This window comes from Pelophylax lessonae (genome assembly GCF_965119305.1).
Source record: "Pelophylax lessonae genome assembly, chromosome: 1".
In the NCBI taxonomy this organism is placed as follows: domain Eukaryota; kingdom Metazoa; phylum Chordata; class Amphibia; order Anura; family Ranidae; genus Pelophylax; species Pelophylax lessonae.
The window spans coordinates 685,410,310-685,438,141 of record NC_138768.1 but is presented as its reverse complement, the minus strand read 5'-3'; the positions used below and the strand labels follow the sequence as shown (position 1 = coordinate 685,438,141).

Here is a 27,832-nt window from a genome sequence, read left to right as displayed (position 1 = left end):
TGTTCTGAGTTGAACCTGTCCTGTTAAACTGCTGTATGGTCTTGGCCACCGTGCTGCAGCTCAGTTTCAGGGTCTTGGCAATCTTCTTATAGCCTAGGCCATCTTTATGCAGAGCAACAATTCTTTTTTTCAGATCTTCAGAGAGTTCTTTGCCATGAGGTGCCATGTTGAACTTCCAGTGACCAGTATGAGAGAGTGAGAGCGATAGCATAAAATTTAACACACCTGCTCCCCATTCGCACCTGAGACCTTGTAACACTAACGAGTCACATGACACCGGGGAGGGAAAATGGCTAATTGGGCCCAATTTGGACATTTTCACTTAGGGGTGTACTCACCTTTGTTGGCAGCAGTTTAGGCATTAATAGCTGTGTGTTGAGTTATTTTGTGGGACAGCAAATTTACACTGTTATACAAGCTGTACACTCACTACTTTACATTGTAGCAAAGTGTAATTTATTCAGCGTTGTCACATGAAAAGATATAATAAAACATTTACAAAAATGTGGGGGGTGTACTCACTTTTGTGAGATACTGTGTATATATATATATATATATATATATATATATATATATATATATATATATACTTTATTGTTATTTGTATCTTGTTTCCATATTTAGAATTCAGTTTACACTTTATTACCAGTCCACACTGAAAAACAGTGGCATGGTACAAAGAAAACCTACACATTGCATTTCATTGAAATTAATTTCAGTTGTTACAATGTGCATTCATTTCCTGAGATTGAAATCAAAATTAAGTTGCCAACAAATAATGATATTTTATTCTCTTGATTTACTGTAGTCCCTTGACACTACTAGTTTCTTTTTATTAATAATGCCGGTGGCAAAAAAAGAATATGAAGTTCTTAATAAAAAAAGATTTTGTCACCCGTATATCTAGTGATAGATTAATGTAGTTATTGATTTACAGATTTACACTGTGAGAAAGCTGAAATAGTTCACGGTTGAATTATGTATACTATAAGCTTTAGATTTGTAGTTCAGTTAGTTTGTTTCGTTTAGCTCAGTCCACCTCATTTTACCCTATATCCTACAAGCAACCACTTCTCAAATAATAGGGAATACCACATGAAAAAGAAATTTGTTTGCGTCATTGCTGTTTTCACTGTCCCTGTAGAGATTCAAGCTCTCTATTTGTCCTGACAATCATTGTCCCTGGGACAGAAAGTAAGGGAGAATTCTAAATTGGCAGTTTTACCCCCTGGCAAGTTACCTTTTCCCCATGTTGATGAGGACAATGGCTTCTTCCCCACATCCCTAGTAAGGTGGTTGTGGGGGTCTTCAGGGTAGGGGGCTTATTGGAATCAGCATGTTTTTTTTTCCTTCTGATGGTCAACTGGTGTAGTTCAGTGTGATTGAAGAGGATCTGCATCACTGGATGACATGATTGATGACAATGTGGTACATTTGTTTTTGTTTTTTATTTAATTACAGGACTTGACAAAAAGGGTGGTGTGTTTATTTACTGTTTACAATTTGTGTGTGAATGAAGAGGGCTACTATGCACCTCTTACTCATTAACACAAGGGGAAAATAGCATCTGAGGGCCCTCTTATTTTGAAAGATTCCAAAAAGTCTCCTCCTGCCCAAAGCCCTCCACAAACACCGGGCCACCGTTTTGTGGATGAAGTCCTTCTCCTCATCAACATGGGTACCCCGTAGCAAGGTACCCTCCCAATTTTGATTCCCCCTCCCTCCCCTTCTCCTGGCCTGCCAGGCTGCATGCTCAGGTAAGATATTAATATCGATTTTGGGGCCCACTATGCTTGTGATTTCTGTTTTTTTCCATGGACTTACCCCTTAAAACCCATACCAGACATTAAGGGCCTAGTATTATTTTGGTAAGGACCTCATGCTATTTGTTTTGTTTTCTTTGCAATTCCCCTTAAAATCCATACAAGGCCCAAAGGGCTGGTATGAAATTTGGGGGGGGGGGGCTACACACTCTTTTTTTACACTATCCCCACCCCCTTTGTTTATATTCACCTGTCAGTTAGGAATCCTTGGCTGGCAGCTAAATTGGCCAGGTGGTGATGAGTTATTAGTTATTGAGATGCTGGTGACTGACTGTCAGGTTCTAACAAATAGAAGCCTGAGCAGAAGGCTGTCACATTTAGCTGTGATAGTATTACCTTGCCTTGGCCAAAACCTCCACACCAAGCCTATGACTAGCCATATTTTGGGCCGTGTCTGCTCAAATCAGAGGCACAGTACATTTTGATTGGTTTTCTCATTACTACCCAAAAAACTAAGAAGTGATTGACTTACTTAGTTCTTTCCATGAAATTGTTTATTTTCCTATTAGGCAATGTGTTCTGAGTGATTATGCTATTTACTTAATGTGCCTTTTTACTACACTATACACCTGACTGTGTCTCACAAGTTGACAAAGGATGGGAATCTCAGCATCCATCTTCAGGTTTTAGAAAAGTAAAATGTGCCTGTTTATTTATCAGCTAACATTTTGTTTAGAGCCAGAGGTTGATATTACTCTTCTCACAAATGCATGACACCTCCACAAAATCCTCTAGCCATCTGCCATCAGTCTAAATCCTCTTTAATTTCCATTAATTCTTATTAAAAAATCGAAGTAAATCCTCTCATCTGGCTGAGACTAACAACACACACGTGAGAAAGCACATAAAATACTTTTATAGCATGCTTTAAAAAATATTTGTTTATTCTGTTTATTAGCAATATAAACTAAAACTATATAAGTACCTGATTGTTTTGGAGAAAAACACTTTTACTGTATATAGTTCTATGTCTTTTAAACATGTTTAAATTCCAGACACATTATTATCTAAATCATGAAAATATATAGCACTTAATAGATATATTACACAAATGTTGCTTTACTAAATCCCCACCTATATAAAAAAAATCAATATCTACTGCTGAATTTATCAGATATAGCTAAATGCGAAATGATAGTATTCTTAACATATTACAATACAAACATTTTTTTTATTTTTATTTGAAGTAGAATAAGTTTAACTTTTCAGATTCAGCCTTATACATGACATGTTGGGTCTTCAGACATGGGTGGTTGTAGGTGGTCACAAATGGCAGCAGTAATGCTCGGACAACTGGATGGATAATGGTGGATACTGTATCTTAGGTTACAAATAACAGTTTTAAAATTGTGTTTTAGAATTAAATGTGTTATATGGTAAAACTGTTGACAGGTGATCATGTCATCTGATTCTTTTTTTCTTTAAAGAAGAACACCACAGTTGTGGTTCCGTAGTCTAAATGGTGGCCAGACCCTTGCAGTAAGAAATTTTAAATCCAACAAATTAAAAAAAAATGCCCACTGCTTGTGACATCAAAATGCATAGTTTACTGTATTTACCCATATACTGTAAGTCCTAAATAAACAATAAAAATAGTCCTAGGTAACCTCCCCAGATTCTGCTCTCCAATCAACATACATAAAGTTGAATTTAAAATGGAATCACATAAAGTAAATCCAAGGTGTCTTATGCAGAAAAACAACTGTAAATATTTGAGCAGTTATTATATAAATATTATAGCAGTTATTGTAAAATTTTCTGTATGTAACCCAAAAAATAGAGAGCACAAATTGTTGGATTATGTACAAAGAATTTTGCAATAACAGCTATAATCCTTTCTCAGGTATTTACTTTATAGTGATAGAAGAGCAGATACTGGGAAGGTATTTTAATTACCTTGGCTATGCTTTTTTAAAAATGTTTATGGGATTTATGTATGTAAATAAACTGTGCATTATGGTGTCACAGGTGGTTGCTATTTTTATTTAATTGATTTATTTTATATAGTATTAAGATATGATGTTAAAGTGATTGTTTGGTTTTTGTTTGGAGTCTAGTCTGTGCCACATATTTTGTATATATACAGTAGTATATGGTTTGGAGCCTTGAAGTTTTCTAATGGTAGTGTCTTTTAGTGAAGAAATTTTGTTGATGATTATTAAAATTGATTAGATTCGTTAGTAATTAATTCTCTGATAGTTGAAACCACCACTAATTACCACTTAATTTTGCTAAAGAGTAGGGCAAATTTTTACTGATAAATGAACTGTACACAGAAATATTGGAAAGCATTATTCAAAAACTAGAATCAGTAGTGCTAAGCTTTAAAATATTTTCCAAAAATGACTTATACAATCTTCAGCATTACGTATCTCTGTTGCCACTTTAGTCATTTATGTTGGCACATGGTCATGTCATTCTACTGGACAGCAAGCCATGAAATTCTTCACTAGATTAAAAAAAATAGTGATCAGACCCTAATAAATAGTAGGAACTAATTTTTCTTTCTTAAGCAGTAAATGGTCTTTAAAACAAGCCATCCACACTACGGGTGGCGTATGTGAGAGCAGCGAGGCACAGTGGCTCCGTTCAAGCCTGCCACTCTAATTCTATATAAACTCCTGGGACAGCCCTGTCACCACCGGTGCTGCCTGTCACTTGCTCTACTCCACTTACTCCACTTTTAGAAGAGACAAAGCCAAACCTGTCTGGCTGAACCGTAATGTTACAGTAAATGTTAAACCGTAAAAATTTATTAGGGGAAAAAAAATGGCCTTCAAGAAATAAAAATCAGAGAGCACAGTATCGGCTTTCGAGTAATACAAGGAGGCAAATAAGAAAAGTAAATACAAAATCAAAATGGCTAAAATCAACTTCGAGAGACAAATAGCGGAGGATAGTAAAAAGAGCCCTAAGAAATTCTTTAAATATATAAACAGCAAAAAAACAAGGGCAGAGCATGTTGCACACATAATTAACGATGAGGGGAGGATGTATACAGTGGACACTGAAAAGGCAACCGTGCTTAATGCTTTTTTCTCCTCAGTCTTTACACAGGAAAAGGAGGGTTACACTGACCATGACTGTATGGTTAGCAGTAATTCACAGGACTTGCCGCTGGATAAAATTAACACAAATAAATCACCAGGCCTGGATGGCGTACATCCGAGAGTACTCAAAGAACTTAGTAAAACTATATCTAGACCACTGTTCCTGATCTTTGCTGACAGTATTATGACAGGAAATGTACAGGGGGATTGGAGGAAAGCTAACGTGATACCGATATTCAAAAAAGGGCAGAGGCATGTCCCGGGAAATTATCGGCCGGTCAGTCTGACATCGATAGTATGTAAACTTCTGGAGGGGATGATAAGGGACTATATCGTAGAATTTGCTAAAGACAACAACATCATCAGCAGTAATCAGCATGGGTTTACTAAAGGGCATTCGTGTCAAACCAATCTCTAGACCAGTGGATGTGGTGTACCTGGATTTCGCTAAGGCGTTTGATACAGTTCCCCACAAGCGCTTAGGCAACGTAGGGTTTTTTTTTTTACTGTTAGGGCTACAAGATTGTGGAATTCTCTACCACAAGAGGTAGTTTCTGCGGGAAGTATGGCTACTTTCAAAAGACTCTTGGATGTACATCTCAAGGATCAGAACATTAAGGGGTATGAGAGATGATTACGGCCACGTGCGCCTACACAGGTTGAACTGGATGGACTATTGTCTTTATTCAACCTCAACTACTATGTACCTATGTAAATATGTAACTATGTAACTATGTGATTTCTCACAAGCTCCTGCTCCTGCTTGCCGTCTCTCTCTCCTGCATCTCAGCATTGGGTCCCACAGCAGAGTGACCAAAGATGACCACTGGGAAAGCCACTGAGACATAAATCATGGACATGCTCTTTCCAGAGCCGCTAGAAGCAAATGGGGTGGATTCACATGCAAACATTTCCCAGGCTGTGGCAGTTTTCCTCCCACCTACTTTTACCACAGCTATGGATAAATCTTTGGCCACGGCATAGAGCAACTTCGTAAGAAGTTGGGAGACGAGGCGTTCAGGCTCTATTAGGCAGAACTCCGCATCTCTACCCTGGAAGACAAGCTGTACTAGACAACGCCACTTTAAAACAGCAAATGCACCCAGTCAGCCAAGAAAAACTTGAAGACCTGGAAAATTGCTCCCATAGAACCAATATAAGGATAATAGGACTTCCAGAAACGTATTAGGTAGGATCTTTCCTGCACCTCAGTGCAGTTCACACCCCTAAGGCCCTTGGGCTTTTTGACCAATGTATGGAGGAATGAGCAAATAGATTAGGTGCTCCCTCAAATAACCACAAATCTCTTAGACCAGCAATAGCCAAATATCTAAATTATGCAGACAGGCTGGCTATTCTTCAGACCTTCCACAAAACCCATTCTGGTCAAATAGATGGTCACAAGCTATTGAAATTTGCAGACTACACACAGAAAAAAGGAGTTTTTAAATGATTTGCTCTTTTTAAACAAGGCTTATGGTTCATTTTAGCCTACCCCGCTATGCTGAGATTGCAATCCCTGAGCAGGGAGCAGCTCTTCTTTTCATACCCCAGTGAAAGCAGGATGTTTTCTACACTCCCTTTTTCTGAATTGCTAATGGTCCTAAGACCCTTTATTATGCCCTGCACCTATAGGTATACTGGGGAGAGCATGCATTATACTTCTGTTGCCCCTTCTCATCTATTGTGCACCTTACAGGGCTGTGGCTTGATCTTCTCCTCCCAGGCAATAGGCTCACAATTAGGTGCAGGTTAGAAGGAGCACATGTGGGAATGGTGAAGTCTCAATCTGTTCCAGTTATTTTTATTTTTGTATTGGTTCTAGTTTTGTGTTTCTTTTCTTTTTTCTCCCAATTGTCTCTGCAGAATATGCCATTTGTTTACTCCCAAGTGTACCAATACACCTGACCTCTGGCACGTGAGTCCTTATCAGTCCTCACTTATAACTGAGGATATTTTAAAAATCAGTCTATGTTCTTTTCTTAGCTCTACTTATTCACATAATCTCCTGGAATGTTCAGGATTTACGCTCCCTGGCAAAAAAAAATGGAAATCTTGAGACACCTGACCAAAACAGATAGAGCTCTTTTACAAGAAACCCATCTGTCCCCAGGTGATTATTTTTGCCTTTAACAACTATGGGTGGGTAAGGTATTTGGCTCAGCAGATTTGGGATGGAAGGTGAGCATGATTATCCTGTGACTGGGGACTGTGCCCCCCACACACTGTTAGAGTCCTTTTTAGTCTGCCCTATACACCACTGACCCCACAAACCCACAACAGGACAACAACTTCCTAGGTTTGGTAATTTTACCCACTATAAAATTGACGTGGCTATTAAAAATCTTTCCAACAGTAAAACCCCAGGCCCTGAAGGCTACACAGGAGAGTTTTACAAATTGTCCAGTGATTGCATCTTTCCCACACTTCTGAAGGTTTACAATGAGATATAGGTGGGGGGTGCCTATCTTCCCTTGGGCCACCAAACCCATATAAAATTGATTGCTAAAAAAGGGAAGGATCCAACAGACTCTGGCTCCTATCTCTTTGCTAAATGTGGACTCCAAAATGTTATCCAAAATTGTGGCTTCCTTAACCTGGCTATTGAACCACTTTCCCACTACCTTAGCTATTCAGTGCCACTACTTGGTCTTTGATTGGACGGTGAGGAACTACAGGTGGCATTTTTTGTGGATGATATCTTCATTTTCACTTCTAGCCTCCTGGCAGACATTCTCACCATCCAATAGACTTTCAACACTTTTGGCCTATGTTCCGCCTGAAAATACACTTTTCGAAAAGTGAGGTCTTCCTTCTCAGCAACTATAACTAGCAATCTTGGGTGCACTCTTCCCCTTTTCCCATAGCCTCTAAACATATTACATATCTGGGAGTAAAAATAGTTAGGGAGCAATCCTCTGTATATTATCCTAATTATCCTCCACTAATATTGAAGATTGTGGGTGAACTGAAAGTGTGGATGGACTTTGCTTTATCACTCTTTGGGAGATGCCACTTCTAAAAATGGTTAACTTCCCTTGCCTACTTATTTCTGCCTACAAATAAAGTTTTGCAAACGCTTAACAGAGCTCTTGTGGCTTTTCTGTGGCATCGCAAAAAGCCCGCATTTCTTTGACCAAGCTGTATCTCCCAAGGAGTGAGGGGGGGGGGGGGATCTTTCTTTTGTTAGACTCTATTATTTGTCATGCTTGTTACTTCTAGATTTAGATTAGTCATCAGAATATACTAATTATGATCTGGAATCTGCCAAGGACCACCTTTTCGACCAGGCTTCAATTCTGCATAGCAATATTAAATCACTATCTTCCCACCTCCAACACTGCTGGCTTCTTCAAGACACACTGATTGTGTGGAGAGAGCAAATGGGCCTCTCTCCACCCATCTCCTCCTACCTACCAATACATGGCAATCCCATGTTCCTACAAAGTTCTCATTATGAAGCTTTTGCTATTTGGAAAACTTGGGGTCTAAAATGTGCTGCTTCCCTTTTACAACGTCAACTCGGAACATCTACATCTTTTTTCATCCTTTGCCTCAGAATTAAGTACCCAGCCACCATTTCTTCTACGCTCTACAATTTTCAGGCTTTGTCAGCAAAGTGTGTCCAAAAAAAACATCTGAGATTTCAAACATCCTTCTTAGACCATCTGATCTCTGACAAAATGATTTCGATATTCAATTTCTACAATCCTCTACTTTCTTTTTTTACACATCCATGAAATCATGGAACAAATACTCTCTTGTTCCCGACCTCATAACCTATATTTTACAAAGCTATAACAAAACCCTGTAGTAAATTACAAATGAATCCTGGAGCTAATCCTTAGAGCAGACATGCCCTACGCGATTTTGCAAGACTCTTTAGAAACTAAATCTTGTCTACTGTGCAAAGCCACTCAACCAACACTTTACCATCATTTGTGGTCCTGTCCTGTCATATCTATTTTCTGGGACCAGATCTTTTCCTATGTACAAGAGGTGACAAAACACAAGATACCTAAGGATTCAATTCTGCTCCTGTTTGGATATGCCAGTGGTCTCTCTGGTTCAGAAGGACAGCCATTAAACCATCCACAGCTTGTTCCACAGTGGATATTTATCTGCTTCCTGGTGGCTTGGATGCTCATTCTCAAGCATTGGACCTCCCCATAAGCTCTAGCTATTGTGGAGGTATAGAGGGAACTAAAGCTCTTACATTATAGGGAACAACTTGAATTACTGACACACACACTCCCTCAAAACAATTTGCTCTCTAGTGGCAGCTCTTCATAGATGCTACCTTAAGATTTTCTGAAATATCCACCTTATGAACTCCCTATGCTTACGAGGATTGGTACACCATGCCCTGTTATCTGGATAATAGGCCAATACCTTTGTGTGAAATAAATGAACTATTTGTATTCTTCTTCATGCTGAGTTTCTGCCTGGAAACCTCCTGCTTTGGAAATTTACAGCCATCGTTTTTCCCCTTTTGTTAAAATTTATAGGCTCAGACTGACAGGTTTCTCTCCCCAGTGACCCCCCCTCCCCCAGTCCCCCTCTTCATTAAAAACATGTTATGATCCTCTGTCCTATTCGATGGGTTTGAGGATATTAGTATCACTTGCTCACTTGCTTTCTTCTACATTTGCCCTTCATGCCCTCTGGTCCCCAGGGAATATGGACTCAATGGTCTCTTTTTTCCATACATGCTTTCTTATATATAGTGGCATACACCTTTCTTTCATTAACCTAAAGTATGGGCCTACAGCCTATATTTGGTTTTCTCTGTCTCTGTGTTTTCTCAACCCAATTGTCACCTGTCTTAACAAGGTCACTTAGCGTTTTAAAATGTTTTCTGCAGCTACATGATGATGCTTTACTTCCTAGTTGTCATTGTAACAATTATTTTACTTGTGCTGTAACTTCAAAAAAATATATTTTTGTGCCTACCTTCTGAACTCTGAAAATGAATTTCAGCACAATGTCTATAAATAAAGGTAAATAATGAATGATTTTAAGTGTTTTATTGCTTGTTTTGGCTCTATTTCACTTAAAGTCAAGATCCTAAGGTTGAAGGTTCATCAGCCTTTTAAACACCTCCAGTACACATAAGGGGTCAGAATGCCTTGGACAGGGTACTTGATTTTGGTGCCCAGTGGTATTAGTCAAGTGTGGTTTTTAGTGGATTGGTTTATGACCATGTAATCATATGACCATGTTGCATGTGACCATGTAAACATCATATGTAACTACCTGATCTTGATTTAGAATCAGTGCTGGAATATTTAAAGATTACATTTAAATATTATATATGAATATTTTTTGTCAAATAAAAGGTAAACAAACACTACTGAATTCCAGTTACAATGGTAAAAAAATGAACAAACACAGTGATGACAGAAAATGAAAAAATGACCACCACTGCTTTGACTGGCATAATGATGCCTTAGCTGCAGGTATTTTGTCTTGTACTTGATTATGCTAATTTGGCTTACACGCAGCAGAGGATTTGCTCCCTTTTTTGTTTAAAGAAAAGGGTCTTTTAATGATTTAGAGATTTTTAAACATGTTGGTAAATCTTAGAGAAAGAACAAGTGATACAATTGTTCAGAAATTTAAGTTATCACTTGCAAGGATTCCTCTAAACTGACATATTAGTAATGTTCAAACTGAAGTGAAAATGTCAAGCAGCTCATTAATTTAAAACTCAAAAGAAAAGTGCAAATGTGATGGGCAGTTCACTGCAAAATACATTTAAAAAAGTCCCCAATACCCAGGGCTGCTAGTTAGCAGCACTGAGTATTGGGGCCTAATTAAAGCCTGAAATTATGAGAAACACAAACCTCTCACCCAAATATGCATTGAGCCATTACTTTAAAGCTGCATCCACAAATGTGGTTCTACTGTAATCTGGGGCAAGATAATGGTGATGAGTGAAGGGGGGGCATCTAATGGGAGAATGGGACTGTGTTCAATTTGTAGTGGGATACAGGATGTAATATAGTGTGATATGAATGCGGTGTCTTCCATGGGGCAGTTGACTGTGTAGTGTAAGACATACTACAAAGGGCACAGTGTGGGGAATACTATATGTAATGTTGAGTGCAGTGTGTGTGTAATTTTAGGGGTAGTATTTGGGGTAACTGACTGTGTAATGTAGGCTACAGTATGATGGTATGTGGTGTCCCAGAGGGGGTTTCCTGTTTCTTCTATTTCACTGATGTATAAGGGCATTAATGATGTAGAGAGGGAGACTATGATGTATAGGGGGCTCCTGATGTGAAGAGAGGCAGAATTCTCATCTGAGGAGGAGGACTCTGATGTGTAGAGAGTGACACAGAGGTATGTGAGGGCTATTGATGAAGAGTGGGACTGTATAGGGGAGATGCTAGTGTAAAAGGGGGACACCCCTCTCTTTTTCTTTTCTCTTTGTCTTGCTCTCTTTTCCTTCCTATGTTTTGATATCCTTCTCTCTCACTCTGGCTGCTGCAGTCTATACTCCATTACTTGCTCCTCCTGACCCCTGCATTCTTTAAACTATGTTGTACATTATATAGTTGACAGTGAATAAGTGCGGGTTCCCTTTTAAATCCACTCAGTGACCATGTAGTTTCATGGTGTCATTTGTTGCCCCATGCATACACCTGAGTGGAGTGGAGTAAATCTTCACATTCCTGTGTCAGAAGTTTCTGTTTGTGTTCAAACATTAAGGAACTTCCAGTAAAAAAAACTATATATCCCACAATCCTAGGGTCTTTCTGTCTAGTGTTCAGCAGACACAAACAGATACAGCAATGAAAAGAAGAGAAGAGAAGAGATATGTCTCATCATGTTAGCCCTCCCACATTTGTAATGCAACACACAAAAAAAATGGCATAGCATGCACTGGACAAGACACTGTATTACCAAGAACAAGAAGCAAGCTAGGTTGGTTAATACATGGATATAGGGAAGTGATCAGCCATTACACTATAAACTTTAGCCACCACACGTGAGTCCAAGATAAGACAAGAAAACATCATGGAATATATAACTGCACTAATACCTAAATAAAACAACAAAAACATTTGAAATTGTACAATGCATTTAAGCAAAAATATGTAAAAAGAACAAGAAATGTTGCCATGTATACTCTTTCAACAAACACATATCTCCCTGTATTAATCCACCTACTTTGTTGCAATTGACAAGCAGCACAATCAACCTCTTGTTCCAGGTCAAGTGCATGCCTAGCCATTTCTCTGTGTTACATTACAAATGTTTTATGAAACAAACACATCTCTTCGACCATGGTAAGCTCTGTTAATTGTTCCCAGCTGCACCATTACTAGACTAAGAGACCCAGGGGTTGTGGCACATGTAGTTCCTTCTCAGGAAAATACAATTCTCAGAGGCCATGCATTAACCTGTGCAGTGCCATTCCAAATGCCTCATGTTTCAAATGAACTGAAATTTCTAACACATTTTATGCAGGTGAAAATCACAAAATGCAGTTGGGAAGGTTTGCAGTGCCCTTATTGGTTCAGGGCAATCATAAGAAAGCGATGACAGGCACAACTGTAATCCACTATAAACATATTTGGATGGATTCAGTGCCAATGTAATATTTGTGGGTACCCCCTAGGTTAGTAGGCTTTGACTAAGGGAAACAGTCAGGTAGAAACGAAAAAATATCTTCAAATGATCCATGCCTCACCAGTGCTTATTTTAGGCAAAACTGCGCATCCTTTCCTGCTCTGTACATATTCAAAGGCCATAAAAATTGAAAGTAAACAGATTGCACTGGACAACACAGAAACATCACCTTTTAATTAATCAAATATGAAAGAAATTGCACATACAAAGTTATGACTTTATTGGAGCATATTACATGCTAAAATATTTCTCAGCAAGTGGCAGGTCATATCTTAAAGATGTCAAAATAACTTGCACTGAATCATATCAGGATGCACTATCATGATGATCAAGATGCACTATCATGGTGTTTCAAGGCTGTTTTGGGACCCTGCCCCTATATCGCAGTCTCCTTAATATTGGGGAAGGGCCCTAAAAAATGGCAGTGGAGGTATTCTCAGCCTGGATTCTCAGTCCCCCCATTTTGTAATGGAGGTTTCCTTTTTTTTGGGAGATGGCTTTTAAAATGAAAGCAACAAATGCAAATCTGACACCTGAGGAATGACCTGAAATGCAAGATGATAGGCAGTATGGTGATGGATTGCATAACACACTGGGTCTTACTTTGCAGGATCAGGTACATCTCCCATGGGCTGATCTAATGTTTACTTTAGCTTCAACATCTTGGCTTCTACCTCTCCTTTTGCAAGCTCTTCATTGAAAATTGGTTTTACACCAGAAAGATGTGACCTGACACCCGGAGGGATTTGCTTTTATTTGTGAAATTAAGGGAGGGGATTCATCTGCACTATCCAGTGCACTCTGTTTTTCTCTTTACAGACAGCATAGAAAACTGATTCCAGCCAATGTTGTTCCTCCACTGCTAAGCCAGCACTTTTTCCACACCCAGCACCTCTCCGCTCCCCACTTCATACAAGATTGTTTAAGCTTACCATGCTTAAAGGCTTATAGTGTGGCTGTGGTGAGAACATGTTTCCAAGATCAGTTTGACCACGTTTAGTACAGCCAAATGTTAAGCCAAATTATAGAATGCTATAAGCAATTCTAAGGAAACAATCTCATTTTGTGTGTGTGATCTTCCTTGATTGTTGGTTATTAAAGGTTACTGCCTACAGTAAAAGTAGCTGACATGAACTGATTAGTGCACATGGAGGTCAGGTAAATTCGATTTTCTGGAGGTCTAATTGTTTCTTTGAACACTAGAAGCATGGAAGCTGACAAATGACTGACAGAAGTTTTTTGCACAATATAAATATGTTTAGAAGAAATCAACAGCATCACTATATATAGGATAAAAACAAATCATTAAAGGGCATCCATCACAGTACATCCAATACAAATGGAAGATTTAACTTGTTCACATTGAGCAAGTTCTACACTCGCCACACACACAGTAAATGAGAACTCACTAAACATTTACTGAACTGTTGATGTATACATACTGTATGAGGAAGGGCTTGCCATCATTTATGTCAGAGGGTTACGCATACTTCAGGTGTGCTAAAACCTAATTATTATACCATACCTGATATTGTTGAAAACCCCTTTGCTGAATATATTGCTTTTCTGTGTTTTTTGTGTTCATTGTATTTGAAGATTATATTAAAGAAACCTATTCAAATTGGAAAATATACTAAGAAGTTATGGTATTGCAACACATTTTGTAATGGAGGTTTCATTTTATTGGGAGATGGCTTTTAAAATGAAAGCAACATGTGCAAAGCTGACACCTGAGGAATGACCTGAAATGCAAGATGATAGGCGGTATGGTGATGGATTGCATAACACACCGGGTCTAAATTGTTTGTAGTCTGGTTGTAAGTGATAAGCCACCTAATTAGCTGAAAATCAAACCTAATTCAAAATCTGTTTAGCATGAATCATTATGCAGCTTTTTACTAAGATTTATAGTCTCTGTTAAAGTGGATAATAGGTTTATTTTATCGCTAATACAAATTGCTAATACTTTTAATGTTAAATAAATAGATACATAAAATGAAGACTTATGGAGAAGGTAACATTTCCCATTAAATGTTGCTTTATTTCAAGGAGTGATCAGGACAGATGTTTTTATCAACAGTATCTGCTCTCATGAGGGTAGGTCCATGTAACAGACACCAGGATTTTATGTGTTCATGTAGCCTATGGGACTAGCAAGCTAGAGGGAAATGTGTAATAGTTACATAACTCTAAGTGATTTTTCAGGTTACCAAACAGTTGAAATGAGATACAGATCATAGCAACTAATATCTCTTAAGAGATTCTAACCCTTTCCCTATCAAAACCCAAACAAAAATGTCTTGAGTTGGATTTTAACCACTTGATGACCACTCACATTGCTGCTACTGCAGCAGAGCGGCTCGGCTTGGTCCAGCGATGTAGACCTACGACGCTGGATTCCTCCCTGCGCGCGTTGCCGGGGGCTCGCTCCCGCTGTATTCAGACACAGCGGGAGTCGGGCCAGGGGAGGAGATGCAGTGATCACCGCCGCTCTCCCCCATTCGTTGGGGAAAGAGTGAGGAAATCCGCCCGCTTGTGTAAACAAAGCGGGCGGATCTCCTCTGTGACAGGCAGGGACAGATCACAAGATTCAGCATAGCTGAACCTGCGATCTGTGTCTGTGTCACACAATTCCCTCCCCCCACACACGTCAGTAAGCATGAGGCACACATTTAACCCCTTGATCACCAACAGTGTTAACCCCTTCCCTGCCAGTGTCATTATTACAGTAACAGTGCATATTTATAGCACTGATTACTGTAGTAATGTAACTTGTCCCCCCAAAAGTGTCAAAAATGTCAGTTAGGCATCCGATCTGCCTGCCGCAATGTCGCAGTCCCGCAAAAAAAATCGCATATTGCCGCCATTACTAGTAAAAAAAAAATAAACAATAAAAATGACAAATCTTTCCTGTAGTTAGTAAATGCAATAACTTTTGCGCAAACTAATCAAAATACCCTTATTGTGATTTTTTTTACCAAGAATATGTAGCAGAAAACAAATTGGCCTAAAATGTTAAAACATTTTGATTTACAATTTTTTTGGGGGAATGTTATATATCAGAATGTGAAAAATATTGTTTTATTTTTCAAAATTGTCACTCTTTTTTACAAAAATTAAAAATTGCAACGGTGCTCAAATATCACCAAAAGAAAGCTCTGTTTGTGGGGAAAAAAAGGACATAAATTAAATTTGGGTACAGTGTCGCACAACTGTGCAATTGTCCATTAAAGTAACGCAGTACCGAATCGCAAAATATAGCCTGGTCAGGAATGGGGTAAAATCTTCCAGTCTTAAAGTGGTTAAAAATACGCTCATTGAGAATTTTTTTGTCAAAGACATGTAGCTAAATACATTTTGGCCTAACTATATGACAAAAATTGAATATATTGGATATTTTTTAACTGTCAAAGTAGAAAATGTAAATGTTTCGCAAAATTTTCGCAATTTTTTAATTAATATTGCAAAAAATTAAAATCGCAGAAGTGATCAAATACCGCCAAAAGAAAGCTGTGTTTGTGGGGAAAAAAAGGACATAAATTTTGTTTGGGTACGGCATTGCATGACTGCGCAATTGTCAGTTAAAGTCGCGCAGTGCCAAGTTGAAAAAAGTGGCCTGGATGTTAAGCAGGAAAATCCTCCGGTCCTAAAGTGGTTAAGTAAATTATATTTACACAGTTTACTATACTTATACTTTTGAAAAAAGTATTTTTGTTCCAATATTCATTTTATCTTAGCACATACATATTTGTTTTGAACTGTTTTGCTGTGCATTTGGTATGAATTATTTACTGACTTATGCTTTTGTGTGTGTCTATTTAGGAGACAAGTGTAAATCAACAGAATATATTAAGATGAAGAATGCATTACTGGATTCCCAGAACCAGAAGCGAGCCAGAAAGGAAAGTGAGAAGGAAAATACGGACAAATTCGGTCTTAAAAAGATCTTAGTGGATCAGATGTTCAAATATTTTGACAGTGACAGCAATGGATTAGTGGACACAAATGAAATTACCCAGGTAAAGTTAGCTTGTTAGGTTAAATGTTCAAATACAATGTGATTACACTGTCTTCAACACAGTATCACAAGCTTTACACAAATGTCGAACTTGCAACTCACCACCAAAAAAGCACCCCAAAAGTACCATAACCCCATAAAGCTCAAAGACAATATATGAACTAAATTTATAAAAGTGTAGATCCATCTACCAATCTCCAAATACAACCTCAGTTGGGCACGGCAATATGAAAAAAGAAGGAAAAACAAAGACAAAACTTAAAAGAACAATGTAGCAGCCCATGTTTTCTTATTGATGGTTTATTCGTTTGTGTTGTATTTTCTTTGAAGCATGAAATGCTCTGTTGTGAAATAGTTTCTAAAATTTGGATCTTTTATTATAGATTAGGGGGGGAACCCCACGCTGTTTTTATTCTCAATACGTGTATAAAACTGAAAACCGACTTGCACAGCAGTGCTCAGAAAATGCACAGGACTCTTTTTAAAATTGCACTGAATTAGCACTGTCGTTGCACAACAGATATGTGAACTGGCTCCATGGAAAGCCAGTTTGGTTTACATACTGAGTGAATTGGATGCCATTCAAAATACATCCAATTCGCATATATGTGAACAGACCCTAAGAGAACAGCAGCTCTTGCACCTTTGAAGCCAAAGGTTGCACATTTAAAAAGATAGAAAAGGACTTTTAAAATTCTATTAACACATTAAAGCATTAATGTTTAGAAATTATCTTCACATATATAATAATCTGTCTATATATCATATTTCATTTTAGAAGAAAAAAGAACGTTTTTGGTTCTGGGACAAAACAAAAAATGCAAATTTCCTTTTACAATGTTTTTTTTTTTTTAAACCCAGGCATATATACTCAGACCTATAACTCAATACTTAGCAAAGCTTTTGCTCCCTGTTGACTGGTGAACTCTAGTCCTCACTCAGGATGTGTGACACCTGTAAAGAGGCCATTGCTTCCACCCAGAGATCAAGGGCTTTTCTCTGCTGCTTGCTGGCAGGTAGTAGGATTTTTTGCTCGTGATGTTGTCACTTTCTAAAAGGAAATTTACTATAGGACCCTGCACACCTTTTGTGTGTTAAAGTGGGTGTAAGGTTTTGTGGTTCAAGGTTTGGCCATAAAGGTCTCTTTTTCAACTATTCCTATTTTGGAGAGTATAGTTAGAGCAAATTCTACCAAGGGCCTTATGAACAAAGTGTATACATGATTGTTACCTAAAATGCTTTCTGACGTTACTGTTCCATGTAGGCAAAGATGGGAGGCAGAAATTGATGTGGCCCTAGGGGATATATGGGATCAAATATCCCAGAATGTACAACTTGCCTCTCATACTTATAGAGTGATTCAGCTTTTTATTTTGTATAGGGTTTCTCGTACCCCAGAGTTGTTGCACAGGGTAGGCAGTAGAGAAAATTCAGAATGCGCAAGATGCGCTTAATCTCCGTCTCCTTTATGCACCTCTTCTGGAGATGCCCGGAGTTATTTCAGTATTGGCAGGAAGTGCTAGATTTGCTAAATTCTGTATATGATACCATACTGACTCCAGATCCCGTTTTATGTCTTTTGGGATATGTAAATTCCAATAGCCTGGACTGTGCTCAGATAGTGGCTATCATGAGATCTCTTTTTATAGCACGTAAGCTGAAGTTTCATCCAACCTTCCTATCCTTGGGGACTGGATGTGGGAAATGGATAAATATGTAATGTTTGAAAAATACACTTGTTTACAACACCTTTCAGAAGTTTGAAAAGATAACGAGAAAATGTATAGATACATGATGTTCTAATTTAATTTAAATCCATAATAAAGACTGGGTATATTTTTAGTATAAGGGAAAAGCCAGTCAAAGAAAATTTTTCTTTTATACAATATGCTCTGGAGTATTTCTGAATATTTTGTGAATATCTTGGGGAAAATTAGATGATGATGTCTCGAATGAACTGATGCTGAGCACAATTGTGATATCTGCATCTGTGAGGCGTACACAGGGGCTCGAGACCTGCAGTTACAGCTCTTATACAGTATCTCACAAAAGTGAATGCACCCTCACATTTTTGTAAATATTTTATTAGATCTTTTCATGAGACAACACTGAAGAAATTATACTTTTCTAGAATGTAAAATAGTGAGTGTACAGCTTGTATAACAGTGTAAATTTGCTGTCCCCTCAAAAAAACTCAACACACAGCCATTATTGTCTAAACCGCTGGCAACAAAAGTGAGTACACCCCTAAGTCAAATTGTCCAAATTGGGCCCAAAGTGTTAATATATGTGTGGCCACCATTATTTTCCAGCACTGCCTTAACCCTCTTGGGCATGGAGTTCACCAGAGCTTCACAGGTTGCCACTGGAGTCCTCTTCCACTCCTGCATGATGACATCACAGAGCTGGTGGATGTTAGAGACCTTGCGCTCCTTCACCTTGAGAATGCCCCACAGATGCTCAATAGGGTTTACATTTACATCTGGAAACATGCTTGGCCAATCCATCACGTTTACCCTCAGCTTCTTTAGCAAGACAGTGGTCGTCTTGGAGGTGTATTTGGGGTCGTTATCATGTTAAAATACTGCCCGGCGGCCCAGTCTCCGAAGGGAGGGGATCATGCTCTGCTTCAGTATGTCACAGTACATGTTGGCATTCATGGTTCCCTCAATGAACTGTAGCTCCCCAGTGCTGGCAGCACTTATGCAACCCCAGACCATGACACTCCCACCACCATGCTTGACTGTAGACAAGATACACTTGTCTTTGTACTCCTTACCTGGTTGCCGCCACACACACTTGACACCATCTGAACCAAATAAGCTTTTCTTGGTCTCATCAGACCACAGGACATGGTTCCAGTAATCCATATCCTTAGTCTGCTTGTCTTCAGCAAACTGTTTGCGGGCTTTCTCGTGCATCATCTTTAGAAGAGGTTTCCTTCTGGAACAACAGTCATGCAGACCAATTTGATTCAGTGTGCGGCATATGGTCTGAGCACTGACAGGCTGACCCTCCACCCCTTCAACCTCTGCAGCAATGCTGGCAGCACTCATATGTCTATTTCCCAAAGACAACCAAATTTAAAACACCTGCTCCCTATTCAGACCTGAGACCTTGTAACACTAATGAGTCATATGACAACGTGGAGGAAAAATGGCTAATTGGGCCCAATTTGGACATTTTCACTTAGGGGTGTACTCACTTTTGTTTCCAGCGGTTTAGATATTAATGGCTGTGTGTTGAGTTATTTTGAGGGGACATCAAATTTACACTGTTATACAAGCTGTACACTCACTACTTTACAATGTAGCAAAGTGCCATTTCTTCTGTGTTGTCACATTAAAAGATATAAAATATTTAAAAAAACGTGAGTGGTGTACTCACTTTTGTGAGATACTGTATACTGTGCAAAACCTGAATGGAAGAAAGGGACAACTCCCCCACCCTCCACATAGGCAGAGGAATGAAGGAACCTACAGAGCTGTATTCTGAATAGACAGGCTGTCTCCCTCCCTGTCACATGTTATCTCATGTATTGGGAAAACTTCTTAGAAGTGACTCATGCTGATAGTAAAGGAACGAAGCACCAGAGAGAAATGACACTTTGAGCTTTGTAATCATTTTTTTAGAGAGACAGAGCTTTCTTTTGATGGTATTTAATCACCACTGGGTTTTTATTTTTTCCTAAACAAACAAATATGCACGGTTCACTCCCCTATTATTCTGGGTGGACATACCAGTACATCTTCTGGAAAATGCACTGCTATGCGTGACTGAACATGCACTGTCCTGTGAATGCACTGATAGGACACAGTGGGTCATATGCAAATTGGAACAAGACAAACAGATTGGACCAATCACAGCACAGAAACACAGGTTGATTTTAGCAGTCAAGTCTCACTGACTGGCTCCTGATTGGGAAGCACTGTTGGCTCTCATGGGCTGACTGTTATATTTATGCAACATGAAACAGACTGGTACAAAGGTGGTTAAATGTAATGCAACCTGCTCTGAATTATCAATTATGTATTTACATATATTGTATTGATCAAAAAGCACTTTCTGTTTTCTAACCTTCATTTAGTTTTGCTGACAGGATTATGATAATGATGATGACAATAATTATTTCTATTTACAGGTAATTAAACAGGAAGGTTTTGGGAAACTGCTGAGGGAATGTTCCCTGTATGACCTCATGAAGTATGATGATTCAAATGGTGACAAGCATTTGTCTCTGGATGAATTCTACAGAGCATTTAGTAAGTACTCAGGAAAATGATTCTGCATCTACTCAAACTGAAACAACATAAATGTTGAGTGGTCAGCCCTTATACCCTATAGCAATGGGTTCCTTGGTTTGAATCATTGCAACCTATGTATTTGAAATCTGGCAAAGAAAATTCTATGGAAAAAGACTTTGGCTCATAAAATTGTTGAGAGTTGGATGCAACTGAACGGATATATACATATAAATGTTAAAATGTATTTTAAGGGCAAAATAAGATACTGTCTCCAATAAATGCACATTTGCCATACTTCGTCACTTTAAAGCATACATATATAAAAATGCCTGCTGATCTACCAGAACTCCGGGGAGCTTGTAAATTCATGTGCCTGTGTTTCCCTGAATTTTAGCCCTGTCTGGTTTACCTCTGTAAGCTACAGAACACCCTATGCATTATGAAAATTAGGAGAGAAGGAGGTGTTCTGTACTCTCGATACACTTCCTTTCCTGCGATGACAATGCTGCTGATTCACAGCATTTTAACAGTAATCAAATAGTGTCTTTGAATAAGCCAGTCCATAAACCTCTATTTCATTTTTATGAGCCATTCCATTGTGGATTTGCCAGTTTGCTTCAGATCATGATTGTGATATTCCAGTTCAACTTTAAATTTAGGACATATAGACTCACATTGTCATCAAGCACACTTTCATAAAATGCAGAGTGTTTAGTAGACTTGATGACTGCAAGCAGGCCCTGAAGCAGCAAACCAACCACAAACCATAACATTTCCCTATGCTGCTTCACAGTTGTCATGAGGTTCTTTTTCTTAAAACACTGTCTTCGGTTTGTTGGAAACATTTCTGCCTTTACTCTGACCAAACAACTCTATCTTTAATTGATCAATTTTAAGCACATTGTTTCAAAAGGTTTGGTCTTTGCCTATATTTTCAATGGAAATGGAAATTGCTCTGATGTTCTTTTCGGACAGCAAAAAAAAAACACCTGCCTCATACAGGTTGAATTGCTGCAATTTATTTTTGATTGGAATTGCATGCGCTTTGACTCTAATAGTTGAAAGAGTTACCTTAACACCCTGCCATAAATATTTAGGATTTCAGCATCAAATGGTCAGCTCTTGGGTTGAATTTGTTGGGCCAGTTAGCCCTGTGTAGATTAGCAGTTGTTTGTAATCTACACCACTTTGTAGATTATTTTTCTTACAGTGTAATTATGTGCTAAAATAATTTGGTGATCTTTTTCTGAGGACGAGAGCTCTATTGATCTTGGCATGAAGACACTACATATGTCAGTAGCAAAGAGAACACCAGATCCTAGATGTCTGTGGTTTAAGGCTCGGTTCACACTATTGCGATGCGGGAAGGCTGCGAATTCGCAGCCTGTTCCCGCATCGCACACGCACCCCCGGCAGTTCACACTGCCATATGCGATCCGCTGGGGGTGTCAATGTAATCTTAACGACACCCCCAGTTTGATCGCATATCGCAGTGCGATCGTGCAGTTCGCACAGGATCGGATCGCACAAGTGTGAACCGCTGTGCGATCCGATCCTGATGCGGCAGCAAAAATGCCTCCTGTGCGTCTTTGCTGCGGGTGCGGTGCGAATTTAGCCATACAAACTGTATGGCTAAACTCGCACCGCACAGCTGATCGCATGTCATGTCGGAGCAGTGCGCTCCGACATGACATGCGAACCCGGCACACGCAGAAGTGTGAACCGGGTCTAAAAAAGTAGATTTCACCTAAAAACTCCCTAAGGAGGTTCTGATCATTGTTATCTAATCTAGAACACTGGATTCTAATGTCATAGATTTGATAAAGGTATAGATGGGTTTCCATATAACAAATTTGATTTAATTGGTAATTTAGAGCATTAAAATAGTACAACACGTAAATTGAATTCTGCTGTATGTTTATGTGTGTGTTTTTCTTTTGGGGGGGGGGGGCATTATAGCTGTACCTTATGAGCCCTAATGCATTAACATTTTGACTACAATGCCATCCACAAAATTTGTGTCATATGCATGCACACATCACAAAATACCTAAAAGCCTATGTCCACCAGTATACATCTGAAGTAGTGCTAGTGTATTTTTTTCCTGGATCCTGCAGAGCATTGCACCCATGATCAGCAGATTACAGGTGCAATGCCAGGCTCCTGCAGACTCTCAGTATAGCTGTCTAAATGTATCTCCTGTATGGGCACACAGTTACTGGAGAGCACGAAGAATCAAGAACTACAAGAGCCCGTACCAGAGCCTTCGCAGTTCACTGAGAACTACAATCAGTAAGCCATAATGGCAGACGGTAGTTGTACTTCATTCATTCACAGAACTCTATGAATGAATGATGTGGCCATGTGGGCAGAGACCCTCATAGCCATACTCTTTTTAAAATTTTTGAATTGTGACAGTGGGTGTAGGGAGAAGATCCCCCTCCCACTGTCACAGTCATGCATAAATGTGATGTTTACAGATATTATTTCATTCTCGCAAAGTTCATATTCTCCCCCTGAGAATGAAATTACCAGGGATACTGGTTCAAAAATGACACAGTCATTAAAATCCTGGTGCCCGTGCAGTTCTTGACTGTGTTCACATACAGTATATGTCAGATCAGTCCCCTGCTGCGACCTCTAACCATATAATTGCTACAGAATTACAATGGAGCAGTCTAACAGCTGAGAGGAAATGCTTCATTCTGCTTGCAGCAGACTCATGACCATTCTAGACAAATTCATTTGTCCGGAACATTTTCAAAAGGTTGGGCTTTTGCTTTTACTGTTACTATTGCAGTGTTATTGTAGCATATCAGGAGTTTATTCAGCGAGGCTGGTAAATTTCCAAAAGATCCACTTAGAAAGCCATATTAATACTGTGCAAGAGGGATGGAAATTTAGCTCTTGATTTCCAGTCACTTAAAAGGACTCAGTATAATCAAGATGATAAGTATTGGTCATATCATCATTTTCCTACTTCCCCTTTGTTCATTCTCAATTGAAGTTATTTTTATATATATTTTTCTCTACCAGTTGTCAATTGTATGGTCTTTTCTAACACGTAATACAAAGTGAGAATGCAGAGGCTTAACTAGGAAAGATATATTCAACATCCAACAATTCTTTCAGAATCTGGCAATGCAGAGCCCAGTCTATGTTTATCTGCTGCCGAGAGCATCTCAAATGTCTGGGAACAAGAAGTAGCAAACACAATTCATATGTGGGCAGAAACAATAGCTTCTTTTTTACTGTGGCTTTGTAAATGCCATCAAATGCACAGAAACTGAAAAAAAAAGAAACATTGTGCTGAGTTGGCAAGCAAGGCCTGTTATGTATGTGAAAATTTTAGGCATTGTGAAAACCTCAAATTTTGTTTTCCTGGAAAAAGAATAAAGAATCAGTTGAGATGTATATTAACTGTTTATTATTCTTTTGGGAAATTAATGTAATATTTGGAAATATACTTTCTTATATTTTAATGACATATTTTTCTTAAAGCTGGACACTGGTTAGCTTAAAAAAAACATTTGGGTAGCTGATACCCCTATATAGTAAGTATTTATTATTAGTTTAGTAATCATTGTCTAGGGCAGTGATGGCGAACCTTGGCTCCCACAGATGTTTTGGAACTACATTTCCCGTGATACTCTTCAGAGTGCATGAGCATCATGGGAAATTTAGTTCCAAAACATCTGGAGTGGCAATGTTCACCATCACTGGTCTAGGGGAACCCACTGATTCCAGTCCTTCATGTCTTGACTTGTGGCTGCCCCCTCCCTAACCTCGATCTTGCATTGTATGTGAGGATGCCAAGTAATCATCCACATTGTTGGACTGGAGCAGGAGTGGAAAACAATACAGGCTGTTGAGGAATCTAAGAATAATGTAAATATGACACTCTAGTTTATCTCTCTAGACTTAATAGGATTTATCACTATACAAGGGGAGGAGACACCCATATGCTATTTTTCAATAAAGGGTTAGAGCATGGTTTCTCAACTATGATTATGCAAAACCCTACTGGAGTTGGTAGAGCATTTTGCGGGAAAGCAGCAAAAATTTTGGGAGGAAAGAAATGTTGGGGCTGGTAAAGAAAGAGGCATTCTATTTTCATTCAGTGTGAAGCCTGGATGTATGTGCAGGGGGCTAGCTATACATGGACAAAAGGACAGTGACTTCCCCAGGAGGTGAATTTACCAGCATCGCCAGGAAGCAAAGATCTATATATATATATGACATTATATAGCATATATGTATACTTTTAAGTACAGAATTGAAGTTTAAAAAAAAAAAAAAAAAGAGATTTAGTCATTATGACATCATAGGGGGTGAGCATTTGGTTCTGTAGATTCATTTATGTATATATAATGTATGTATATATGTCACTAACCAAAAGAGACTGCTTGTGAATAAAGTGAATAAAAAGGTTAGTATAAACAGCAACTGTACCGTGAGATATTTTGCACAGTTTATTCTACATTATTACATATTGAGCCATGCAACATCAAAATTAAACAAATATAAAATGATATACACCATATACTGTATAAATAAATAATTTCATCCAGTAAATACATTTTTTTGAAATGCATGTGAGTCCACGTGCAATAAAAAGTCCTCTTTTTAAGTGCTTATATGGTCATATACACGTAGTGAATATAAATTACCAATATTTGAAAACATCCGTTTGTGAAACCACCACCTCCTATGGAAAAATTACATGCTCACTAGCTACATATGACCCCCTAATTAAAGAAAGGTAATCAAGACTTAGAACAGAGCAACCCAGCTTAAGGTCATCAGAGGCGGCTCCAGATGTTCTCCCCAAAGGTCAAGAGGTTTTATGACAGTTCTCCACCAAGCATCTTCCGACAAAAATTGACACAGAGACATGAAAAAAAATGCTCCAATAATGTAAAACCCTTATATTAGATTTATTGAAAATAAAGTGACACTTACAGCCAGGAAATGATCATAGTGCTATACAGTTTAATCCTCACCGGCCGAATACAAGCAAAACACCCACACTTTTGGGAACGTGATGGTATCAGCACACCAGGGGTATGCTGGGCCAACGACATCACTAAAGGGGTGGGTTCACCCGGTGATGTCAGCGGGTGACTCCACCCCTTAGTTTTTATGAACTGTCAGATGGCGGGAGTGGAGCATTTGTTTTTTTTTTGTTTTTTTCGGTGGTGACGGTGGGCATTGTTCTTGACAATGGACTTACTTCAGGGGACATTACTTTTTTTTAATAAAGGAATTGTCAAAAACTACCTACTGTAATTTTTTACACTACTTTTTTTTTTTTTTTTGGTGAATGAGTAGGGGTGTCTTATTTACCCCACACTCATTTACATGGGGAGGCTGGGATCTGGGGGATTTCAGATTCAAATAGGGCCTCCTGCCTGCAGACCCCACAACCACCAGCCAGGATTGTGGAGAAGAGTTCCTTGTCCCCATCAACATGAGGACAAGGTACGTTGGGGGGGGGGGGGTATAGAGCAAGAGCATACATTTGCCCATCCTTTTTGTACATCTGAAGACAAATCAGGGAACTCTCACACTTTAAAGCAATTATTAGAGAGGTCAGAAAATGACTGAATGTATTAGTGTTTGATCAGAGTTTGATCACAAAGGTTCTGAGGGACTCCCAAGGACTCCCAGGAGAAAGAAGGGGGGTTGATACTCTTTGTGCCTGCTCTACTGCTTTCAGGGGAGTCAGTCTGTCTTTGTCTATAGTTTGAAGAAGCCAGATTTGTATAAAATCAACAATATTAAAAGGATATTAAAAAGGATATTAAAGGATTTAAAAAAAAAATAACAAACATGTTATACTTACTTGCTCTGAGCAGTGGTTTTGCACAGAGAAGCTGTGATCCTCCTCTACTCGGGTCCCCCTCCTGTTGAGTGTCCCTAGAGCAAGCAGCTTGCAAAAAAGACATGGAGCAGCGACTTAGCCCTGCCCTGCCCTCTCTCTCTCCTCATTGGCTCACTCACTGTAAATGACACAGTGATTGGCTCACTATGATTGTGAGGCTCTCATGCACATCGCTGGATTGAGAGGATGCTCAGGTAAGTATTAGTGAGGCTGGGGGGTTTGCTGCACACAGAAGTTTTTTTTTACCTTCATGTATAGAATGCATAATGATAAAAAACCTTTAGAGTTTGAAACCACTTTAACACCTTCTCATGTGTCTGGTATGCCAATGAACCAACAAGCATAATATTATTGACATGCGTAACATCTTACATGTCTGTCCCATAAGAGTTAGTAATTTTTTTTTTTTTTAACCAATAAAACCTTCTTCTTGTGACCCATGGCTTGTTTAGTGTGCTGCCCCGGCTCAACCACTATGGGGAGTAGTGTGGGTGATGCTGCATTCACTGCAGGTATGCCAGCAAGGGATGGATATCATGGCAGCTCCTGTAGTCACTGGAAGGAGGAAAGGAAAAATCTATGGTGCCGCACATCCACAGAGTCCTATAGTGGTGTAAGAGAGACATCCTCAGCCTGGGCTCCCACCAGGAGCCTGGGCTGAGGTTGTCTCTCTCATACCACCATAGAACTCCGTGGATGTGTGGCACCAGGGATATTTCCTCTCTTCCTTCCAAAACCTTCTTCTTGTTATTTACAAATTGTATGTTTGTTAACGTATTGCACATTCCGGTTTTAGTTTGTATATACAGGTGTATCTCATAAAATTAGAATATCAGGAAGCATGAAGTGCTCTAGAATTTCTTGGTAGAGGGCTGCGCTGACTTTGGACTTGATAAAACACAGTGGACCAACACCAGCAGATGACATACAGTAGTTCCTCAAATCATCACAGACTGTGGAAAATGTTTCATTTCATTTGGAAAGCAAGGTCCCAGAGTCTGGAGGAAGAGTGGAGAGGCACAAAATACAAGTTGCATGAGGTTCAGTGTGACGTTTCCACAGTCAGTGATGATTTGGAGAGTCATGTCACCTGCTGGTGTTGGTCCACTGTGTTTTATCAAGTCCAAAGTCAACACAGCCCTCTACCAGGACATTCTAGATCACTTCATGCTTCC

General features: G+C 39.0%; 1 protein-coding gene across 2 annotated transcripts in view; it reads left to right on the top strand.

Annotated features, from left to right (window-relative positions):
* FSTL5 (follistatin like 5) overlaps positions 1 to 27,832 on the top strand; it is a gene marked incomplete at its 3' end in the record, with an annotated part of 983,490 nt that overhangs the window by 486,513 nt on the left and 469,145 nt on the right. For both annotated transcript variants that reach the window (XM_082261833.1, XM_082261832.1), the window contains exons 5-6: positions 16,334 to 16,530; positions 20,671 to 20,791. In XM_082261833.1, the coding sequence (XP_082117959.1) occupies positions 16,334 to 16,530; positions 20,671 to 20,791 (318 nt within the window). The remainder of the gene's footprint in view (positions 1 to 16,333; positions 16,531 to 20,670; positions 20,792 to 27,832) is intronic.